This window comes from Sparus aurata, chromosome 1, assembly GCF_900880675.1.
Source record: "Sparus aurata chromosome 1, fSpaAur1.1, whole genome shotgun sequence".
Lineage (NCBI taxonomy): Eukaryota > Metazoa > Chordata > Actinopteri > Spariformes > Sparidae > Sparus > Sparus aurata.
This window is the reverse complement of record NC_044187.1, coordinates 26,053,447-26,072,029: the sequence shown is the minus strand read 5'-3', so window position 1 is coordinate 26,072,029 and position 18,583 is coordinate 26,053,447. Positions and strand designations below refer to the sequence as shown.

The window sequence follows — 18,583 nt, the reverse complement described above, 5'->3', positions numbered from 1 at the left end:
GATGTCTTCTGGTACCACCTAATTTGAGCTTTGACCGACTGGTTTCATCAGGCTGGCTCTGTCAACAATTTTTTGAGTCAATGGGGGAAGGCCAATCCAAATGTCCTACAATGTGGGGCAATAAAGTTTCACTAAGGGACTAAAGGACTAACCATTCTGGTTGGTTTGCCAGGATTGCCTGACAAAGAATTCAGCCTGCGTTGGGTCCTGTTGGGTCCAATCAAACTTTTGCACAAACTCTCAGCAGCTGATCTGGAAACAAAGTGAACTAACGGCATGTCAACTTTAAAGTCTCTGACTGAGAAGAAGGAGGAGTAGCAGAGTGATGGGAGAGAGGCGAGAGAAAGGTTGAAAGGACAATAGCAGTACAATATCACTGGTGCATGTACACACACACTAACACAGAGCATTCTGCACACATGGACCACAGACACACACACAGTTCAACCTCATTGTTCACCCAGCTTTTGCTCACCTTGCCTCCCATTCCCCTTTTCTTTCCCTCTCTTGCTCCTCCTGCACACAGACACACAGACACACATACACACACACACACACACACACACACTCACTCAACAACAATAGGTGTGAGGTTGTGAAGCTATCTGAGTGTATTACACAGACCATTAGGCATGTTGAATGGACAGACGCTGGAATGGGAGCTGACAATGGACTAAATGACAGAGGCTGGAGAGAGACAGAGAGAGAGAGAGAGAGAGAGAGAGAGAAGAGTAGTAACCCAGATATACCAGGGACATAAAGCGATATCAGTCTGCTCTACTGTACCATAGATACACACACACACACATACACACACACGCACCCACACACGCACGCACACACACACACACACACACACCACACACAACTGCAGACACAGACAAATCCATTCACGCAAACATGCACAGGTAAACAGGAATAAATTCTCTTACAGCAACGCTCTCATACACACCAACAACACACGGACAGAATAACACAAACACATTCTGTGACAGCTGTAACACAAATAAGAAAGACAGACCAACAAACAAAACTCCCACACACATTGAAAGACTGAGAGAGAGTTACATCAGACTGACAGCATCGCAAAGACACACACACACACACACACACACACACAGATCTGTGATGATTGCCGGGGCAGTGTGAAGTGAAGGCTAATGAATTTTCAGACATTAATCATGCCTTTTGAAAGATATCCACTCAATCCAGCTATTGGCAGGTATCTGTTAAACTGTTATCTCTCATTTATAAACACACACACACACACACACACACACACACACACACATTGATGGAGTCTCTCAAAGAATGACATGATCTAGACAACGAGAGAGGAAGGGACAGTGAACTGATTGAATATACAAGTGTATTTTCATGTGTCTGTGTTTTGTTGTTGTTATTGTTTGACTGGTGTATGCATTTGGCTAGACGCTTCATGTGTGTCTTAACATCAATTGTGTGATGAGGTGAGTCAGTGCTGAAGTGTTGTATATATTTGAGAGTCTGTATCTTTATTACAGTACTTATTTACTTGTGTTTCCCTATATATGTGTGTGCGTGTGTGTGTCTATTTTATAGGCCTCCACAGCAGCAGTGTGTACGACAGGGAGTTACCCCCTGCCAGCATTCTAATTCACTCGCCATTCTGCATTACCTGCAGGTAAAACAACAAGCAGCGAAAAAAGAAGACAAAAAGCGGGTCCCAGTGTATCAGCCCAATAACACCTCCAGGCAACGGCGTCTTAATAAACCCCAGCATTGTGTCAACAAACAATAACACTCCATGGTAACCTAACTTTGTTAAAAGTTTCTGTATTTAACCTCGTTTCACCTCCCAGCACTCAGCAGCACAGTGAAGTGAACTGTCATTATTACTTTTGTGCATAGCATGAACAAATAGATTTGAAAGCACAATGTGTGGCACTCAAGACTTCTTTAAATGTCCGAAAAGCATGTTTGAAGTAAACATGACACTTTTTCCAGATAAGTTATAGGTTTTCTTCTTGATGCTATTTGTATTTTCAGCTCGTGATTTACTATTATTTACTTGCCAGATTTGCAACAAAGGCATTCCCTCGCACCAAGTTTAACATGTTTCCCTATTCGAAGCAAACTCCTTACTTACTTCTTAATATGATGTCTGTTGTCTGCTTTACTGTGAGTTGGCATACGTATGACTGTCTCCCTGGTTTTGACCCGTGCTTGTGACATCTCTAAACAAAGTTACTGTGTACTTCTACCTCGTCTTGTGTTGGGCTTTTGGGTTCTTGCTTGTCCATTTCTGAGCTTGTAGCTTATCCCCGATGTATGAGCATGAGAAACTCTGCCCAACATGCAAAGTTTTCTGTAAGTGATGATAATTCGTGAAACGTGACTCTGACAACATTTACAATCTGCACATAAGTAAGTGCTCACCATTTGCCTTTGTGAAACAATATCAACATGGTCAATGTAGGTTTCTGCAAAACATTTATATGTTGAAACTTTACATTTATTTATGTTGCAACTTTACGTTTAGTTTAGGTTCAGTTTTCTGTCCTTATGGTGTGGTAGGTTTAGGCACAAAAAACACTTGATTAGGGTTTTGAAAATGTATTTTGTACATAAAATATCAGTTTTTGTTGTCACAAACATGGCTGGGGATGTCCCTTGGTCCACACCCAAGTTTATATCCACCACCATCCCCTCCACCCCAAAATACAAAAGTCAGGACATAAACATGTAATGTCAACGTGACACTTGTTGAAGTATCAATATGGTATGTAACTAATGACACTTTCTAATGTCAAAGTACCAGTGGTTTGCCAAAATATCAGCTGCCAGAATGTTATCCTAGTAAATGGGCTTTTAAGTGAAAAAACAACACCATAGAGGGTTAAATCACATAAAAAACATGTACAGTGGGAGAACACACATGATAAAAGTAAATAAAACCCTGAAATGTTTTTTTGACTGGATGCAGCACCTCTAGTCTCAACTACAACATTTCAACAACTACTCTCCAGCCCTTTACTGTCATCACAAAAGGGAATGAATCATGTCTGGCCTGTATAAAAACTCTACAAACTACTATACATACTAACTTATGACTAACATGTCTCCTATTCAAGTGCATTCAGACAGTAGTATTTGCTTAATGTGTTGTAGTATTGCTTCCTGGAGAGAACTTCTGTGCTGTCTGCTTCTCAACAAACAGCAAACAAAGATAAAAACATAACCATTCGGCACACTAATTGGTGCTCTAGTGTGTCCCAGTGCACTGGACCTTTCCACTTGACTGCAAATGTAGCCTGTAAGTGTAATACGGAGGAGCATATTTGACCAGTAACTCTATGACAGGGATTCTGTTTAATATTAAGGCCGTAATCCAACACATAGTCTGAACTGTCAGTGCAAATAAAAGTTCACTTCAGTGATTTAGTCAGCCAACTTACAAAATTCTCTGTTTTGCTTTATCTGACAACTGGCGGTGAAAGAAAACTCGACCGAACTCAGCAAATGTAGGTTCCATGTTTCAGTTTGTGAAGAGTCTATTCTCTGAGGAGTTGTCTGTTAAAATGAGTGGAGAGTGAGGTGAAACAACTCCTCCAAGATGAAGACAGAAAGAGGATGAGAGTAAGTGATGCACAAAAGTTGCCGAAAAGAATGTTGGGTGCATAAAGTGTGTGAGATGAGACGAACAGAGGAAGAGATTGGTGAAAAGTTTAAGGGGAAAGAATCAACAAATACAGATAACCCGAACATTACAAACAGGAGACAATGGACAATAAAGAAAGAGTGAATGAATGTAGGATAGAAAGAGGGATGGAAAGTGGGAAAGAGAGAGATAGAGAAAGGTAGTCTATAAAAAAAGCCAGGAGGACTGCAGGAATCCTGAGAGGATCTGTCAGCTCTCGTTGGCTTTGATTTTAATGGAAGCCAGCGCTCCCCTACCTCTAACCCATTTGGCCCTAATTCCAGCACTGCTTTCCAAACTTTTTAAACTTTAATGGCCCCTTCTTAAGTGCCAGCTGCTGACAACATTGATTTGGCTTTAAGCCTCGCTGTCCTGCACGCCTTTATTTTCTCCTGCAAAATCGACAGAAACATCTATTTTCTGCCATCCTCCCCCACCTCCTACTCATCCGATCCTCCCTCTATCCCCCTTTCATCCGCTCTTCTCCGTTCATTTGACGGTGTCAGCGGTCAGGGAAAGCTCGCATGAGAATGGATGAAAAGCAATGCTATTTGGATAAGCTGTTCTTTTCGGTGAAGTATGTAGGTATTTATTTGGCTGGGTTGGCAGACAGAGAGGTGATACGTCCCTTGCAGACTGTGGGTGAGATGTTTTCAGTGATGTGCTGAACATAAATGTAATGACATCGTGCTGCGGTGTGCTGCCTGACATTCAACGTCAAGAGAATGTAAGAAAAGTTGTAAAGGAAGGAGCAGTATTGTTCCATCTGCATTCTGTCATGTCTTTAACTTCAGATTTCCCAATAGTTAACAACTATAAAATACAAAAAAAATACAAAGATACTTTGTTCAGAAGGTTTATTGAAGTGTTGAAGGGTAGGTATTTTGCACTTCTTAGTGATCTATGCAGCATCAGGGTATTTTCTTAAGACTGGAATAAGTCAGAACACACACAACCCTGCTCGCTGTGTCAGTAAACGGGGCGGTCCAGCGGTTCTGAAGGGAGGAGGCACTAACATGCACAACACAGAGAGAAGGTGTGACATCACTTCATGATCAGGACGTCTTTACTCTACTATATCTTTACATAGTAACACGCTATTTCCTGACATCTAGTGAGGCCAAATGTTGTATATACTGGATTTTCCCTTGTTGAGAATCTAATTCCTCAATATGTTTAGTTCCTTTAATGAACATGGCAGTAATTTAAAAATCAACAGAAACCATCAGATGTCCTAGGCAATAAATACATGTTCTGCAAATCGGCGAAAACAGCAATAGCTTCACAGTTAACAGCAGGATGCAGCTGATCGACAAAGACAAGCATCACTGGACAGCCCCTGGCGGCCCCAGGATCATCGTCTTGGACAACAGTCACACCAGACACTATAAATAATCCACTTGAGCTGTAAAGGTAAGCAGGAGGATACTCTACGCTGTATGATGATCAATCAAGCAGGAAAATTTATTTTGGATCAGAGATACCTGCTGCAAAAATATTGTCTTTGAAAATGTGAACACAGCTCTCAAACAGCTTGATACAGGATGAAAAACGTTTGTTTAATAGATTTGATTGTATTGTGCTTTAGAAAAGATAAACTCTTCAGTGAAATGTGCTGTGAAGTGAAAGTGACTAGCAAACTAAACTAACTACAGTGGGTTCATTTCTCCTGCTATTCAAGTTATAGTCAAGACAAATCTTTATATATGTCTAGGTCAGCTGAGCTGGACGGGTCTGACGGAGGGGACAGCTGCAGGAGGGGATGCAAAGCTTCCTTGAACTGTCTGCAATGATTCACCCATGCGTTATATCAAGCAGTGAGAGGGTATCAAAATTATATGTACAAATTTATATGGAAATGTCACAGATTATTATAATAATTTTCATAAATGTCAGAAGAGTTGCTGTGGAGTTGGATCTGTCAGCTCAGTGGCAATCAAATGTGTGCCTCTGAGCTCAAGGATAAAACATGTCCTCACATAAAATGGACCCTTATAAAATGGATTGCCTGGCCGTGCTGGACATTGCGTCATTGGGTACCACTGTCATAAAATGGTTTACGGATATAGTGTGATCTCTAGAAGAGGGGCCAGAACAGGACATGCAGATAAATGGGTGGAAACAATACAATAGTTGTGATGTCCCACAGTATATCTGGCCGTTGTGGGGACTCTTTTGACTATACAACAGTTTATATTTATTAAACTGATTTATATGCCCTTCATGTTACTTGCCTTTTTACCTGTCTGACTGTCTCTGTCCTCCAGTCTTCATACAGGATGTTTAAAAATGTTCCCTCTGATGGTTGAACTGTGTAGTTTTCTAACTATAAGGCAAACATTTTCAGGACAGATGTACACAGTACATAATTATTGATACACCTTTATTCCCATGAATATGTATGGTCACAAAATAAAAAAATCAATGGCAAATTCATTAACATTGCACATATAACATTATGTCTAAAAATAGGCTCATTTAAGTCAAATGGTGCACAAGTTTTGAATAGTGAGGTAACCAACTTCAGTGACTAACAACTAAAGTTTTCTAAATTGAACTTAAGTGGTGTCAAACAAAGCAACATTATGTATTTGAGAATGCTTGTTTTTTTATTGGATGTTGCAGTTTGACAGAGCGCACACTCTTCGGTGTGTAGAAGCCAGTTTCACACAAGCTTTAATTGAATTTGACATTTTGCATATATATATATATATATATATATTTAACTTATGTTAACTTGACATGTATCAAAAGCTGACACAGTATGTCTCTGTCTGTGCCAACCTGTCTGTCAATTCGTCTTAAGCTTACCCTGCATGCAGACACACATTTCTTTTGCTCCTCTCTACAGGAAGGTCAGAGATCAGGGTCACTGCTGAGCTGATAGGGCTTCATTATAATCAAAAATAATAGGTACAGAGCTCTGTTGAAAGATGGACATAGAATTGTTTTATTATCATTATTTATTTATTCATTCACTTGTTTTTTCTTCTTTAAAACTACAAGTGGAACAATATTCTCCTTTATTTTCTCGTGGGAAGTAAGTGACTTCACTAGGCACACGATGTAAAATATCTACATCTACAAACATGTACTCTGATTAGAAGGAATAGGAAAGGTTAATAGGGAACTTCCCTATCTTGGCGAAGTTGCAAATCAGCCTACAGACCTCATAAGTGAGCTACGCGAGGCTAGTTTTTGTCATTCATCATAATTTTGAAGTGGATGACAAAGAGTGATAAGCGAATGCCTGGGTTAGTCAAAGATAATTTTCTACTCAAATGAAGAATTCTCTGTTGGGGGCTCTGCATTTCACATGCTATTTTATTTGTTATCAGTGTCTGAATGACTAAGACATGTGATCAGTAATTATTCTCAGCTAAACGGATCTTTTACCCTCAACCCTTTCCCTCCACTTCAACATGACACACGCTTTTTCCTTAGGACACTGTAATCATTTGGTAAATTCATTTCTGAACACATGCTGATTGGGCTTAAGATGCTGTACCTGAGTGGACAGTGTTTTTTTTCATATGTCTGACAAACTGCTGGTGCAGTAAACGATGACAAGGTTGGTCTGTCATTTTTTTCAAGCCAAAGGCCCCAAACCGCGATTCTTGTTGCACACTTCTTCTCGCTATTGTTCAGCATCAAAAGGGAGACATCTATTTATGCAGGGATGACAGTGAGAGAGAGACAGAGACAGATAATGGATAAACAAAGAACGGAAAGAGACAAAAGAATACATGAAACAGAGAGAGAGGGAGGGAGAGAGAGAGAAAGAGATGACAGAAAAGAAGGTAAAAATTATAATCCCCCTCCCTTTCCCTGGAAAGTGACAGCCCCAGTGATGTATAACCCAGGCAGTGGAAAGTTAATTAGATAGGCTGGGTTACTTAGAGATGAAGGACTGAGAGGCTGAGAAGGAGAGGAGGGAGGAGGAGGAGGTGGAGGAGGAGGAGAGGCATAGAAGAGGAAAGGAAAAAAGAAAACAAAAAACAAAAGGGAATAATTGTGGGAGGACGGTGAGTGAGACAGGAGCAGGGGAGAGATATGTGACTGCGAAAAGACAAGAGGTAATAAGGAAACTGCGAGAGTAGGATGGAAGGGGTTGAGGAGAGGTTTAAATAATAGGGGAAAGGGCCTTGTTAAAATAATGTTTTGCTTTTACACTCAATTCAACTGTAAAATTATACGGCCATAAAACTATGATAGATGCAAGCTCCATGGTGTAAGAAGGGTACCGCAGGTACAATCAACAATTAATTATTGCAACAGCCTCAGTCTCTCTCTGGCTCTCTCTTGTGCTTGGCTCAAGGACACTTTAACATGTCATTTGCACTGCTGAGCAGCTGATTGGATGTCTGCCCTCCGTCAGAGAAGTGCATGACATAGATCACGAGAACAGGATAAACACAAATGGCATTAGACCTGGACACACCTGCAACTAAAATGTCCCCAAAATGTTACACTGCAAGACCTATTCTCTGGAAACAAGCTAGCCCTGGGAGTTCACTACTCCTGGACCTCCTCCCACTGCTGCCACAGAGCCTGGAGGTGTCAGGGGCAAATCTCCCCGAAAAAGTAATCTGTTCCTTTAAATTATAAAGTTGCAGTAGCCATGAGCAGGAGTCTATACCAGCATGCACGAGGTTAGAGGCAGGTCTTAAATCAATCACAGGGCAAATACAAATACTTACACGACACAGAGAACTCTGTAGACAAAGAACACAACATCATCCCTCAAATTACAAAGCTGTGTGCTCAAATAGTGAATAAATTATCTCCTATATGGATCTTCAATTAATATTTGCTCTCTTTGTCGCTGCCTTTGTCAACAGGTTTTGACAAACTGCTTGGGGTGCAGTTACATTTTGATCTTAAACTGAAAAATGCTCAAAACCTTTAACCTCTTGACAGTCTTTTAAGTAAGTGTTGAGGAGGTTTTTCGTCAGACATTAAGGTTGATCATAAGGTGCCTTTTGTAAATCCTCATTTGGATAAACATGTTTTTTGTGCAGGGGATCAACATGGTGAATTCCTCACCTGCACGTCTCAAACTGGATCCCGACGGTGATCATTTAAAATCAGCTGGAAAAGTTTAAAACCAACTGACCAGGCTGCTGTTTTTCACATATGGAGAGTGTAACTGTCAAACAATGATGTGTAATACTTTTATTTAGTATAACTACCTACACTGTATGCCACTCTGCTTGGCTAAGCATATTAATGATACATTTGAAAACCCCACCATCTATTGTAAAGCTGACAATCTCCCTTATTAATTTGTTGCAAATATGCCAAAGCTGTCTCAAGAGTCTGATGACCTCTGTGTGCTTAATTCAACTCAGACTTTCTAGTGTCTGGTCACATCGATAACGCTTCCCTTTACTCAAAAGTAAGTCCATAAAGAAGATAAGGAAATAACAGAGCGATGAAGGGAGGAGAAAAGAGAAGCAGAAAGAGTAGAGAAGGAAATGAGAAACCAGTTTAGAAGAAGAGCATCAAACTTTCACTGTTCTTTTCTCAGACTTCTGTTATCTGTTTGTGGATGTGTGTGTTTGTGTGGGATTGCTCGTGTATGGGAATGTAAGAGTGTGTGTATCTGTAAAGAAGACAGTGTGAAAGTGTGCGTGTTTGTGTGTGTGTGTGTGTGTTTGTGTGTATGAGACTGACAATGACAGTGAGTGCGACGAACAAGAGGGGGCCATTCTTCTGTTAATTACTGAGTTAATGACACACTATGCTCCAGCGGACATGTAGCATGGCAGGCTCTTGCAAACACACACACACACACACACACACACGCACAAACATGGATAATGGCTAAGTCTGCTTCGGTGCTCACGCATTGTGGCAGACTGCTATGCAAAGAGCTTGACAGTGAGATAGCAGGCTAACAATGATACACACACAGACAAAAACACACACATAGCAGCGGCAGCTGACAGGGAACATCATCAGACCAGCTTTAATGAAGTCACTTCTCTCAAATAGAAGAGGGGAAGAAAGGAGGGATGATAAGAGGAGGGGAGAAAAGGAGGACAAGGTCGCCTGGATTGATGACGCTCATTAGCCTAATAAGGTACTTTAATGAAGCGGGCCCAACACTATAGAGTGCCACAGCACAGAGTCTAACACACACACACACTTGCATTCACACATGAACTTAGCTATTTCTGTCAGTTTCTCTATTCTGTCTATTTTTCTCACAAACATATAACCTCAACACACACACACACACACACACACACACACACACACACACACACCCACACACACACACACTACGTAACACAGACACAAACACTCGTACATACTGATGCTTCATCCTCAATTACGTTTTCCCATACACACACAAACAAAGCATCAGATGGAAACACACTCACCTCTCCTTCTGAGGACTGCAGGAGGAGGTCTTTCCTACAGGATGCTGTAAAGTCTCCCACTCCAGCATTGACCTCCACCCCTCTGGGGGCCTCCAGTGTCAGGGTCCGTGTTGGCGACTCAAGCCTGAGAATCATACAGACAATTAAGTCACAAACATGGAGTGGAATCACACATCTGCAAAGACACTTAGTGTGGACTGACAGGGCAGTTTGAGCCTGATTCTTCAGCTCTTATTAGACAATTACTTCGGGATCAATAATGAGTTGACTGTGAACAAGGTTTTCAATCCCCCGCATGCTTGATCTAAAGCAGCGGAAGGCCGTGGTTGTACTGGTAAAGCTGATTTAACAAATGGAAACTCAGCAATCACTAATTTCATGTTTAGGCGTGACTAAAGACCTCCATGGAGTACAAGTCCCTAGAGTTACATAAAGTTGAGCATGCCATGAATACATAGCAGAAAAAAGAAGAATAAAAAGATGTTTTGACATGCTTTTAACAAAGTGTTGGTCTTTTTGTTGAACTTGCTGAAATTGAACGTATTCATATATGCCCAAATAATCAGATTCCTAAGGTTCTTAGTGACACCTATTTCTGTGATCTGGGAATTAATATATTGAACTACATGTCTAAGTATAAATTAATGGGATCATATAATTTGTAAGATAGTTGGTTGTTGAGTTTCATTCCCATGCCGTTAAACACCAACTTTTTGGGTTGGCCAGAGCTGTGAACCCAAAGCGTCAGTATTCAACGATCTGTGAATGAGACTCTATCATTAACTATCTACTTATCACCTATGCTATAACTATTTATTGTATCACTGGTTGTGTGATATCAATTTCTATGTGTTGTATCGATCGTTCTATAAATGAAAGGGTGTCATGAACTAGATTTGTTGGCAGTGATCCATGCAATGAACTTGTCCCTGTAAAAAAAGCATAATAAACTGTGATGGCTGCAGTATAGGACTGTGGTAGTAGAGTATAGTTCTGAGGCGTGCTTTGTTGGTTTTTGATGAAGCCATTTTTTGATAATACACACGAGGGATCAGTTGCCACGGAGTGACCAAAGACATTTCTCCACTTTTTTGAAGAGATACTGAGTGTTGGTGTCATTTGGACTCATTTTACTTTGCAATAACTCTTTCATTTGTCTTTCAGAGAACATATGAGAACGAATATGAAGAATGAAGAATTGTTATACAGCACCGCTCTAAAGTGCTCTGGCCATGGTTGGTGTCACTCCCCTTGGAGCATGAAGGGTCAGTAGCAAAATCTGTGACTCAAAGTTGAAAACAATATGAAATGATTAAACAGCTTGGTGGTGTTAGATAAGCCCAGTGCTTCGCTCAAGGGCATGTTGGCAAGTGAAATTAAATAAAGAGCGCTTTCGGCAAAGCTGACAGAATTACAATTTATGAAGTAGGAGTATAACAAATTAAACAACACACAACAAAGATCAAGTAAGAAATAAAATTATTCGCTATAAGGGCACCTCTCCGGACAGACTCTGCTCAAGGATACTTCAGAAGGTTTGTTTCCAAATCCCCACTGAGAGGTTGAAAGAATAAAGCATTCAAGCCAAAGGGTAGATTAACTGAACTCATGACGTGCGTCCAGTCTGTGGCCAAACACCAGAGAGGCGTAAACAAGCATCAGTGCCTTGGCCAAAGGCACTTTGGCTGGGTGTGATCGTACCGAGCTTCCTTTGTTAATGTCCTTTCCTTCAGTAGAGTACTCTGGATGGAGAAAATGTAGCTTCTCCTCACAGGCCTTTTGGTGAGGAATAATTCTGTTTCAGAGTTGCAATCTGAAGAACTAAACATTAGCAGACAGGGAAAAGCTCTCAGCAGTGGTTTTTCATGTTAGGTTGCACACGAGTAATGAACACGCACTTTAAAAGATATTTCTGTTTCAACATTGCTTCTCTTCTGCTGCTTTCACTTTCAGGGTATTTAAGCTTTATTATTTGGCCATTTAGTCTTTGTGGTCCACACTGAGTAAAATACGCCTTTTTAGACAAAATAAAAAGACCAACTAACTGAGTTAATTTCGACTTATTTCAAGTGGAGATTCAATGGATTCAGGCTTTTTTTCTTCATTAAGTTGCAATATGCTGAAGTAGAACGGATCAGTGGAGTCAAGATAATGTAACTTGATTCAAGAAAATGCTTAACGCTGACTGGTTTGCATCAGAGTTCAGTCATCTCGTCCCACTAAATTGATACTCTTGTTTTAATGGAAATTGGAGTTTATGAGTCTGTATCAGACTAAATGACTTGCTATGTGCTGTGTGCTTTGTTCGGTGAAAAGGAAAACTACATTAGAGGAACCTGTCTGTGTTTTAATGTTTCCCTTGTTGTTTCAGTTTGATCAGGCTGTAACTGGCACGTACAAAGTCTTTCAATGGGCTTCATAAAGAAGAACTCCAGCCTTTTATCTTTAACTTTGCATTTTTTAAAGACCTCTGCAAATCAAACCATTTCTTCTGTCATCATGTCGGATTATGCTGTTTGTCAGCGCTAACCGTGGTATTTATTCTGGGTTGAAGGTAAAAGGACTGGAGATGTAGAGGAGTCATGAGGTGGATTAAAGGCGAGGGAGGGTTTGCTGCTGTGCAGTGCTGAGCATCCAAGTGATATAATAAGTGTTGGAAGCAAACACTTCACATTGAGCCTGACTTATTGATCTGTAAAAACCAGAGAACATGCCGCAGTGCACAGAGGTTAAGAAGAAGAGAAACAAAGAGAGAGACTGACAGACATCTAAATATACAGGTGGGTAGGAGATTATAAGAGAGTTTGAGGGATTGGCAATGAAAAAGAATCATATCCTAAAGTTTTGCATGTGCAATGGAGAGAGAGAGACAGAGAGACAGAAAGCTCGCTGGTCTAGTCAACAGCAGTGACATGAGGATCTTTGGCTGGTTTGACAGTCGAGGCAATTACAGTGACGTTGCTGCAGGCCTAAACCAGCCCTGATGGGCAGGCACACACATACATACTGACTATCTATCACTCTTTGTCTCTGGACCCTGTCTCTCCGTCTCAACACAGCACTCACTGTTTGCCATCGAGTCTGTTTTAACTCACCTGCTCGTTTCCTTCACCAACATGCCATCTATCCTTTTCTTCACTTCATTTCCCCATTTTTAAATTCACAATAATGAGATGAAGAGTAGCATATCTGCACATTTTCCATGTGTAAAACTCATACCCTCCAGGATGTCAACTCCTCAGCTACACAATTTGACCAACCAAACCTTTAAAAGATTTCATTTGGCATTAAATGGCATAATGTTCACACTCAAGGGACAAGCAGCATGAGGAGCTTGAGGGAAATGGAGGAGTGTCCAAGTGGGAAATAATCTAACTTGTATGATAATGTCTTCAATTCCTAAACTGCCATCAGGAGTTGGCAACAAAAAAAAAATCCCAGAAAAAGCTGCTGTGTGATGCATCATCATGAGTATGCCCAGGATGGATGGGCTTCACAATAAAATTGCCATGAACATCAATTAAGAGCTAAAAAATTGGGTTTGAGGTTTCATACAAGTTTCAACTTGATTAACTTTGGTTAATTTATGTGTTAGACGATAGTCTGGAGGCCAGTGTTAGTGCTGTGTGTTTTATTGCTGTTCTCTGACTGATGATGTTCTTAATTTATGAATGTGTCTAGAGCTCATGTACTTGAGATTTCAGCAATCTCATATGAGCTTTGGAATTACTAGTTAAATTGGGAATTTGAGGGAAATAATGACTTAAAAACATTATGATAAAGAATGGATGGCCATTTTTTTCAGAAATTTGCCCCAGCTCCCCGTCCCTCTCTTCATTAAAGAATCAATAATGATGACAAGCCTGTGATGGAAATTTCTGTTCATACTACAGCAGATATAAAATTCAGCCTCTGCTGTACTTTCTGTTAAGTTTTAACAAGCACATATTGTAAGGCTAACGCACATACATCTAAGATGTGAACAAAGTAAAAATAATTCTGGCTAAACATTTGTCATTTTGAATATGTTAGCATGCTGACTCAAAGCATCACTGTGTCAAATTACAGCCTAACTTCAACACAGCTTTGTTACCACCAAAGTACTTTGGTATAATACCCTTTGAACCTGTACGTAATCTGTGGCAAAAATAGCTAAATGCAGGATTTGTTTTTGTTCTAGTGTGCACGGCCGAGCTTTGGAAGGACTAAACAGGGTAGACTAGTGTTGACCATTGAGAAGCTGCTTCAGACTGTTGGTGACACTGATTGTCCCGACTGACCGATCACTGTGGTGCAGTGTTTTAACAGGACTTTTATATTATTTACATTTAAATACATGACTGTTGCTATAGGTGGGGTGCAGACCAAATATGTCATTGAAAGTCCCCTCTCTTCCTCTGTCTACACCCAAATGAGTTTAATTGTACTGACATGCTCTTTTTACTCTCTTTTACTCAATGGTTTCCCCAGTAAATACCAGTGTTTATCCAAATAAATTCATTAGAATCAGAAACAACATAAGTTGTGTAGGCTTTTTCAATGAATGTCCCCTAAAGCAATTTTTCTTAGCTATGCTGGTGGCATGCCTCAAGGGAAAGTTGAGTCTACCACTTCAGTCCAGATTGAAATATAAGGGTTTTGGAAAAATTGTCACAGAAATGTATACATTAAAAAGAAATTACATCCATGGTCCATAGAGAATGAATCATGGTTAACCTGGTGATGCCTTGACTTTTTCAATCTGGGTCACACTTGTGTTTTCAGAATGCCAGTATATTGACAGTCTCCATCATTCATAGCACTGAACAGAGGATTATATCATGTTACTATCGACCATTAAAGAAACACACATGATTCATCGCTGAAATAAACAGTCTGACAAATACTCTGCAGTCTAAGGCACTCACACAGAAATCCACATAAAGTTTCTGGTCAGGCTGCTGTGAGGTTGTGTTTTTTCATGGTGCAGATAGCAGGAGTCTGCAGCCAAGCCGTTATCTTTGTAATTCATTATTATTAGAGAAAACTGTCGTCTCACCCTCTCTGCTTGCATTTTTTACATTATTCCCTCCTTTCTCTCTCGCTCACTCACGCCAACAATCCCCCCCCCCCCCCCGGTCTGTCTCATAGATCTGTTTTGACCTTCAGTTGCGACAAGGCCATATTATACAGCGTCCATATTTGTCCAACCTGACAAGATAGGCAGGACAGAAATACATCAACACGGAATGGTTTTTATCTTAATTCATTTCTAGGGAAAAACAGAGGAACAAAGGAAGGGGATGATCTAACATATTCAAAAAGTAACAGAAGAATAAAGGACAAAGACAAATGTTCATACATTTTTAAGACACATGATATAGAAGAATTCTCAGAAATATTAACAGAGAGTTTTATCGAACTGTCAGCAGACATATTTGTATATTTCCATTTTAACATTTTTTATAGTGGTTTGATCCTCACCATCTACGATTTTGTCCCTTTTGCTACTCCCTGTATTCGGAGCTCATTTTTAGCAACATCTTGAATCTTTTAGGTTTGAGCACACAATTAAGTTAATTGTCAAAAAACATTGGGTGAACACTGCGGCTAATCACCTTTGTATGGAAAGGACTCACAGGAATATCACAAAAATGGTTAGGTTTAGGAAAATATCATTCCTTAAACAGCCAACAGCCTTATTGACTATTTCACAGGGGATTCGGAACTATTCAATTTAAGTAATGCTAATGAGTTTGTGTCATTACCTCAATCATGATCAAAGCATGGCAGAGAACAGTGATTTGGGGCATAATTCATTTAATCTGGAGCAATCAAATTACAACCTATAGGTAAACATATCATTTGTGTGTGAAGGCTCACTACTGGCTACAAGCTTGGTCATCATGCTTTAGGATGAAGCTACATTCTTTCAAGAGAAATTGTTTCATTTGGTGTATTTTTGAAAGCAGTGTGGGAAGTTATGCAGAAAATCTTGCTGAAAAATGTTCAAATTGGGTCTTTTTAGTGTGATTTATATTTCTCAGAAGACTTGGCTGACATTCATTCTGCCCTTTCCCTCTTCAGAACCACTGAAAGCCACACCACCTTATCGCCACCTTGCCATTTGGGACGCAAACCTTTAACCTTTTCACGCTAAATGCTCCATCATCTGCCTCAGTGCCCCTGCCACCTGCACGGTCCAACCCCATCCAGGAAACGCTAAAAATGTTTTAAATTTTAAAAAGTGGTGCTGAGTGATGCACTGAGACAAGAAAAAAGTGACAGCCTTTGACTTTAAGAGAGTTAAATCGAGACAATGCAGAGATGTGGCATTTCTAAAGCCTCCTGACTTTTGCAGTGAGACTGTGTCTGGGTGAGGGCGGGTGGTGCAGCGTGTTTAATTTGCCTCATGAATCCTGCAGGTGTAAAAAAAAAGAAAAAAAAAAGGTGAAAAGAGAAAGCCTTGGGCTGTTTTAAAAAGTTGTAAAAGTCCCCACTGAGTTACTGAGGTGGGACAGGAGAGAGTCAAGGTACATTAGAGATTTGTCTTTGTGGAAAGAATGGGTGTGTATATTTGTGTGTGTCAGAAAGAGCAAAAGACAGAAATATTTGTGTTTGTGTGGTTTTGCGTGTGCGTGTATGGATATGCATGTGAGTGTGTGTGTGTGTGTGTGCGTGTCCATGCAGGTGTTGGCTGGCTGGAGAGTAAATGTTGTACTTTAGCAACTCTGGGTCCTGAAATTTGAATTTCAATGAAGCTTGTGTGTGTGTGTGTGTGTGTGTGTGTCTGTGTGTGTCTGTGATTTTCATGATGTTCAATGTCCTGTAGATCTGTCCACCTTTACACAACGCACTGCTTGACAAATCCTTAAGTTACCCCAAAACGACTTTCAGAGGCTCTCGCTGTCTTCCTCGCTGTGAAATGTAGCTGAGGAAATGGCTAATGGCAGAGTGCGTAAGGAGAAAAAATGTCAAGCAATTTCATGCCTTTGTGCCTCTGATGGGGCACCAAGCTGATAATTTAATCAGTAGTGAAAGACTAGCTTCACTCCTCCGCAAATTCAGCCATTCCATCCATTGTTCATTGACTTGTTTTTGCTGGAAAAGAAACAAAGTTGGAGACAGAAATTTAAATAGCAAAAATAAAAGTAAGAGAAAATGGAAGGCAGAGAATGGATGGGTGAGAGGAAAACAAGATAAGAAAATTGTGTCCAGTACGATGGTGAATAACTTCACCTCCATCTGACCAGCAGGTCCAATCACAAAGTAACCAGTTTGATCTGTTGTCTGTCACTCTTACATCAATATAACAGCCTGTTTTGACAACAACTTTTGATTCCTTTATTGCTCAGTAAAGATGTGACAGAAAATAGCATTTCAAGGGTACATCGCTAGAAGCAAAGACGAGTTTTGATAATGTCATTTCTGACTGGCTGATTTAATACCTCTGTATAAGTATCAACAACCCTGAGACCACAAAAATGTAATGCTACACAAAAGGGAAATAAATGTGATAATTTGATAATCTCAAGGAAATGATGTCATGAGCTATTGACTGAAATGTACTGAATGCACAACATTAGGGGCAAAATAAATAACAACTAAAGTGTCTCAATACAACTCTGTCTGTGCAGTGAAGTCCATCCAAAGTCCATCTCTCTCTGAAAAACTTTTAACAACTGAAGCTGGAAACGTACTTTCCTTGTGTAACTGTCGCAGGATATCTACATCTTTTGAAGGCCATAAAATAATTTGCTCCTTGTGGAAAAGCATTACTTACCACTGAACTGTTTCAACACCAAAACTCAGAGTCGCTTTCTACTTTCAAAGAGAAGAAAAAACAGACTAGGCGTCCGAAAAAAAGAAAAAAAAATCAAAACAAAATCTTGTTTTTCTTGATGCTTAAACACATGAATAAACACAGACAAACAAAAAAAGGTATATATGTGTATTTTCTTTGCCACCAATTGTAGATGCGGGTCAGAAAAACAGCGGGACAATCTATGCTTCAGTTCATTAGCACTGTCTCAGTACTCCATACAGCAGAGCCCGAAAGAAAACAGAGCCAAGGAGCATTAGAGCTCCCTCACAAAGGCAATGAAAGGACTCCAGTGCATTTATTCTGTGCAGTGTGTGCATTGTCTTTACCGTTTTCCATTCATGCCTTCTGTAATATAGCAGCTTTTGTGATGATGTGATAAGGTGTTAGCAGTGCCTCCGAAAGCTGAAAAAAAGATACTCATTTGATAGAAATAATATTTCAGCGAACGCAAAAGTACGCTCTTGAACAATTTCAGTTGCAATCAATCCTGTTGGCAGCAAAGACACCTTAAGAGGCAGTTACAGAGCCTTGTTGCATTCCTTGTTATTTAATATGCCTTGCAAATGGTGATATCTTGTATTTCTCTAAAGATTGGATGAAACTTTAATGATCCCTGTGGGGAAGTCGGGTGTTTGCCGCAGAATAGAGAAGGATATAGATAAGGAAAGCACAAATATACGGTACTGGAGATCGTTTGATAAGTAATTGCCA

General features: G+C 40.2%; 1 protein-coding gene across 5 annotated transcripts in view; it reads right to left on the bottom strand.

Annotated features, from left to right (window-relative positions):
- The window catches only part of LOC115581576 (zeta-sarcoglycan), a 377,326-nt gene that overhangs the window by 9,981 nt on the left and 348,762 nt on the right, over positions 1 to 18,583 (bottom strand). For all 5 annotated transcript variants that reach the window (XM_030416802.1, XM_030416820.1, XM_030416785.1 and 2 more), the window contains one exon: positions 10,069 to 10,192. In XM_030416802.1, coding sequence (XP_030272662.1) covers positions 10,069 to 10,192 — 124 coding nt within the window. The remainder of the gene's footprint in view (positions 1 to 10,068; positions 10,193 to 18,583) is intronic.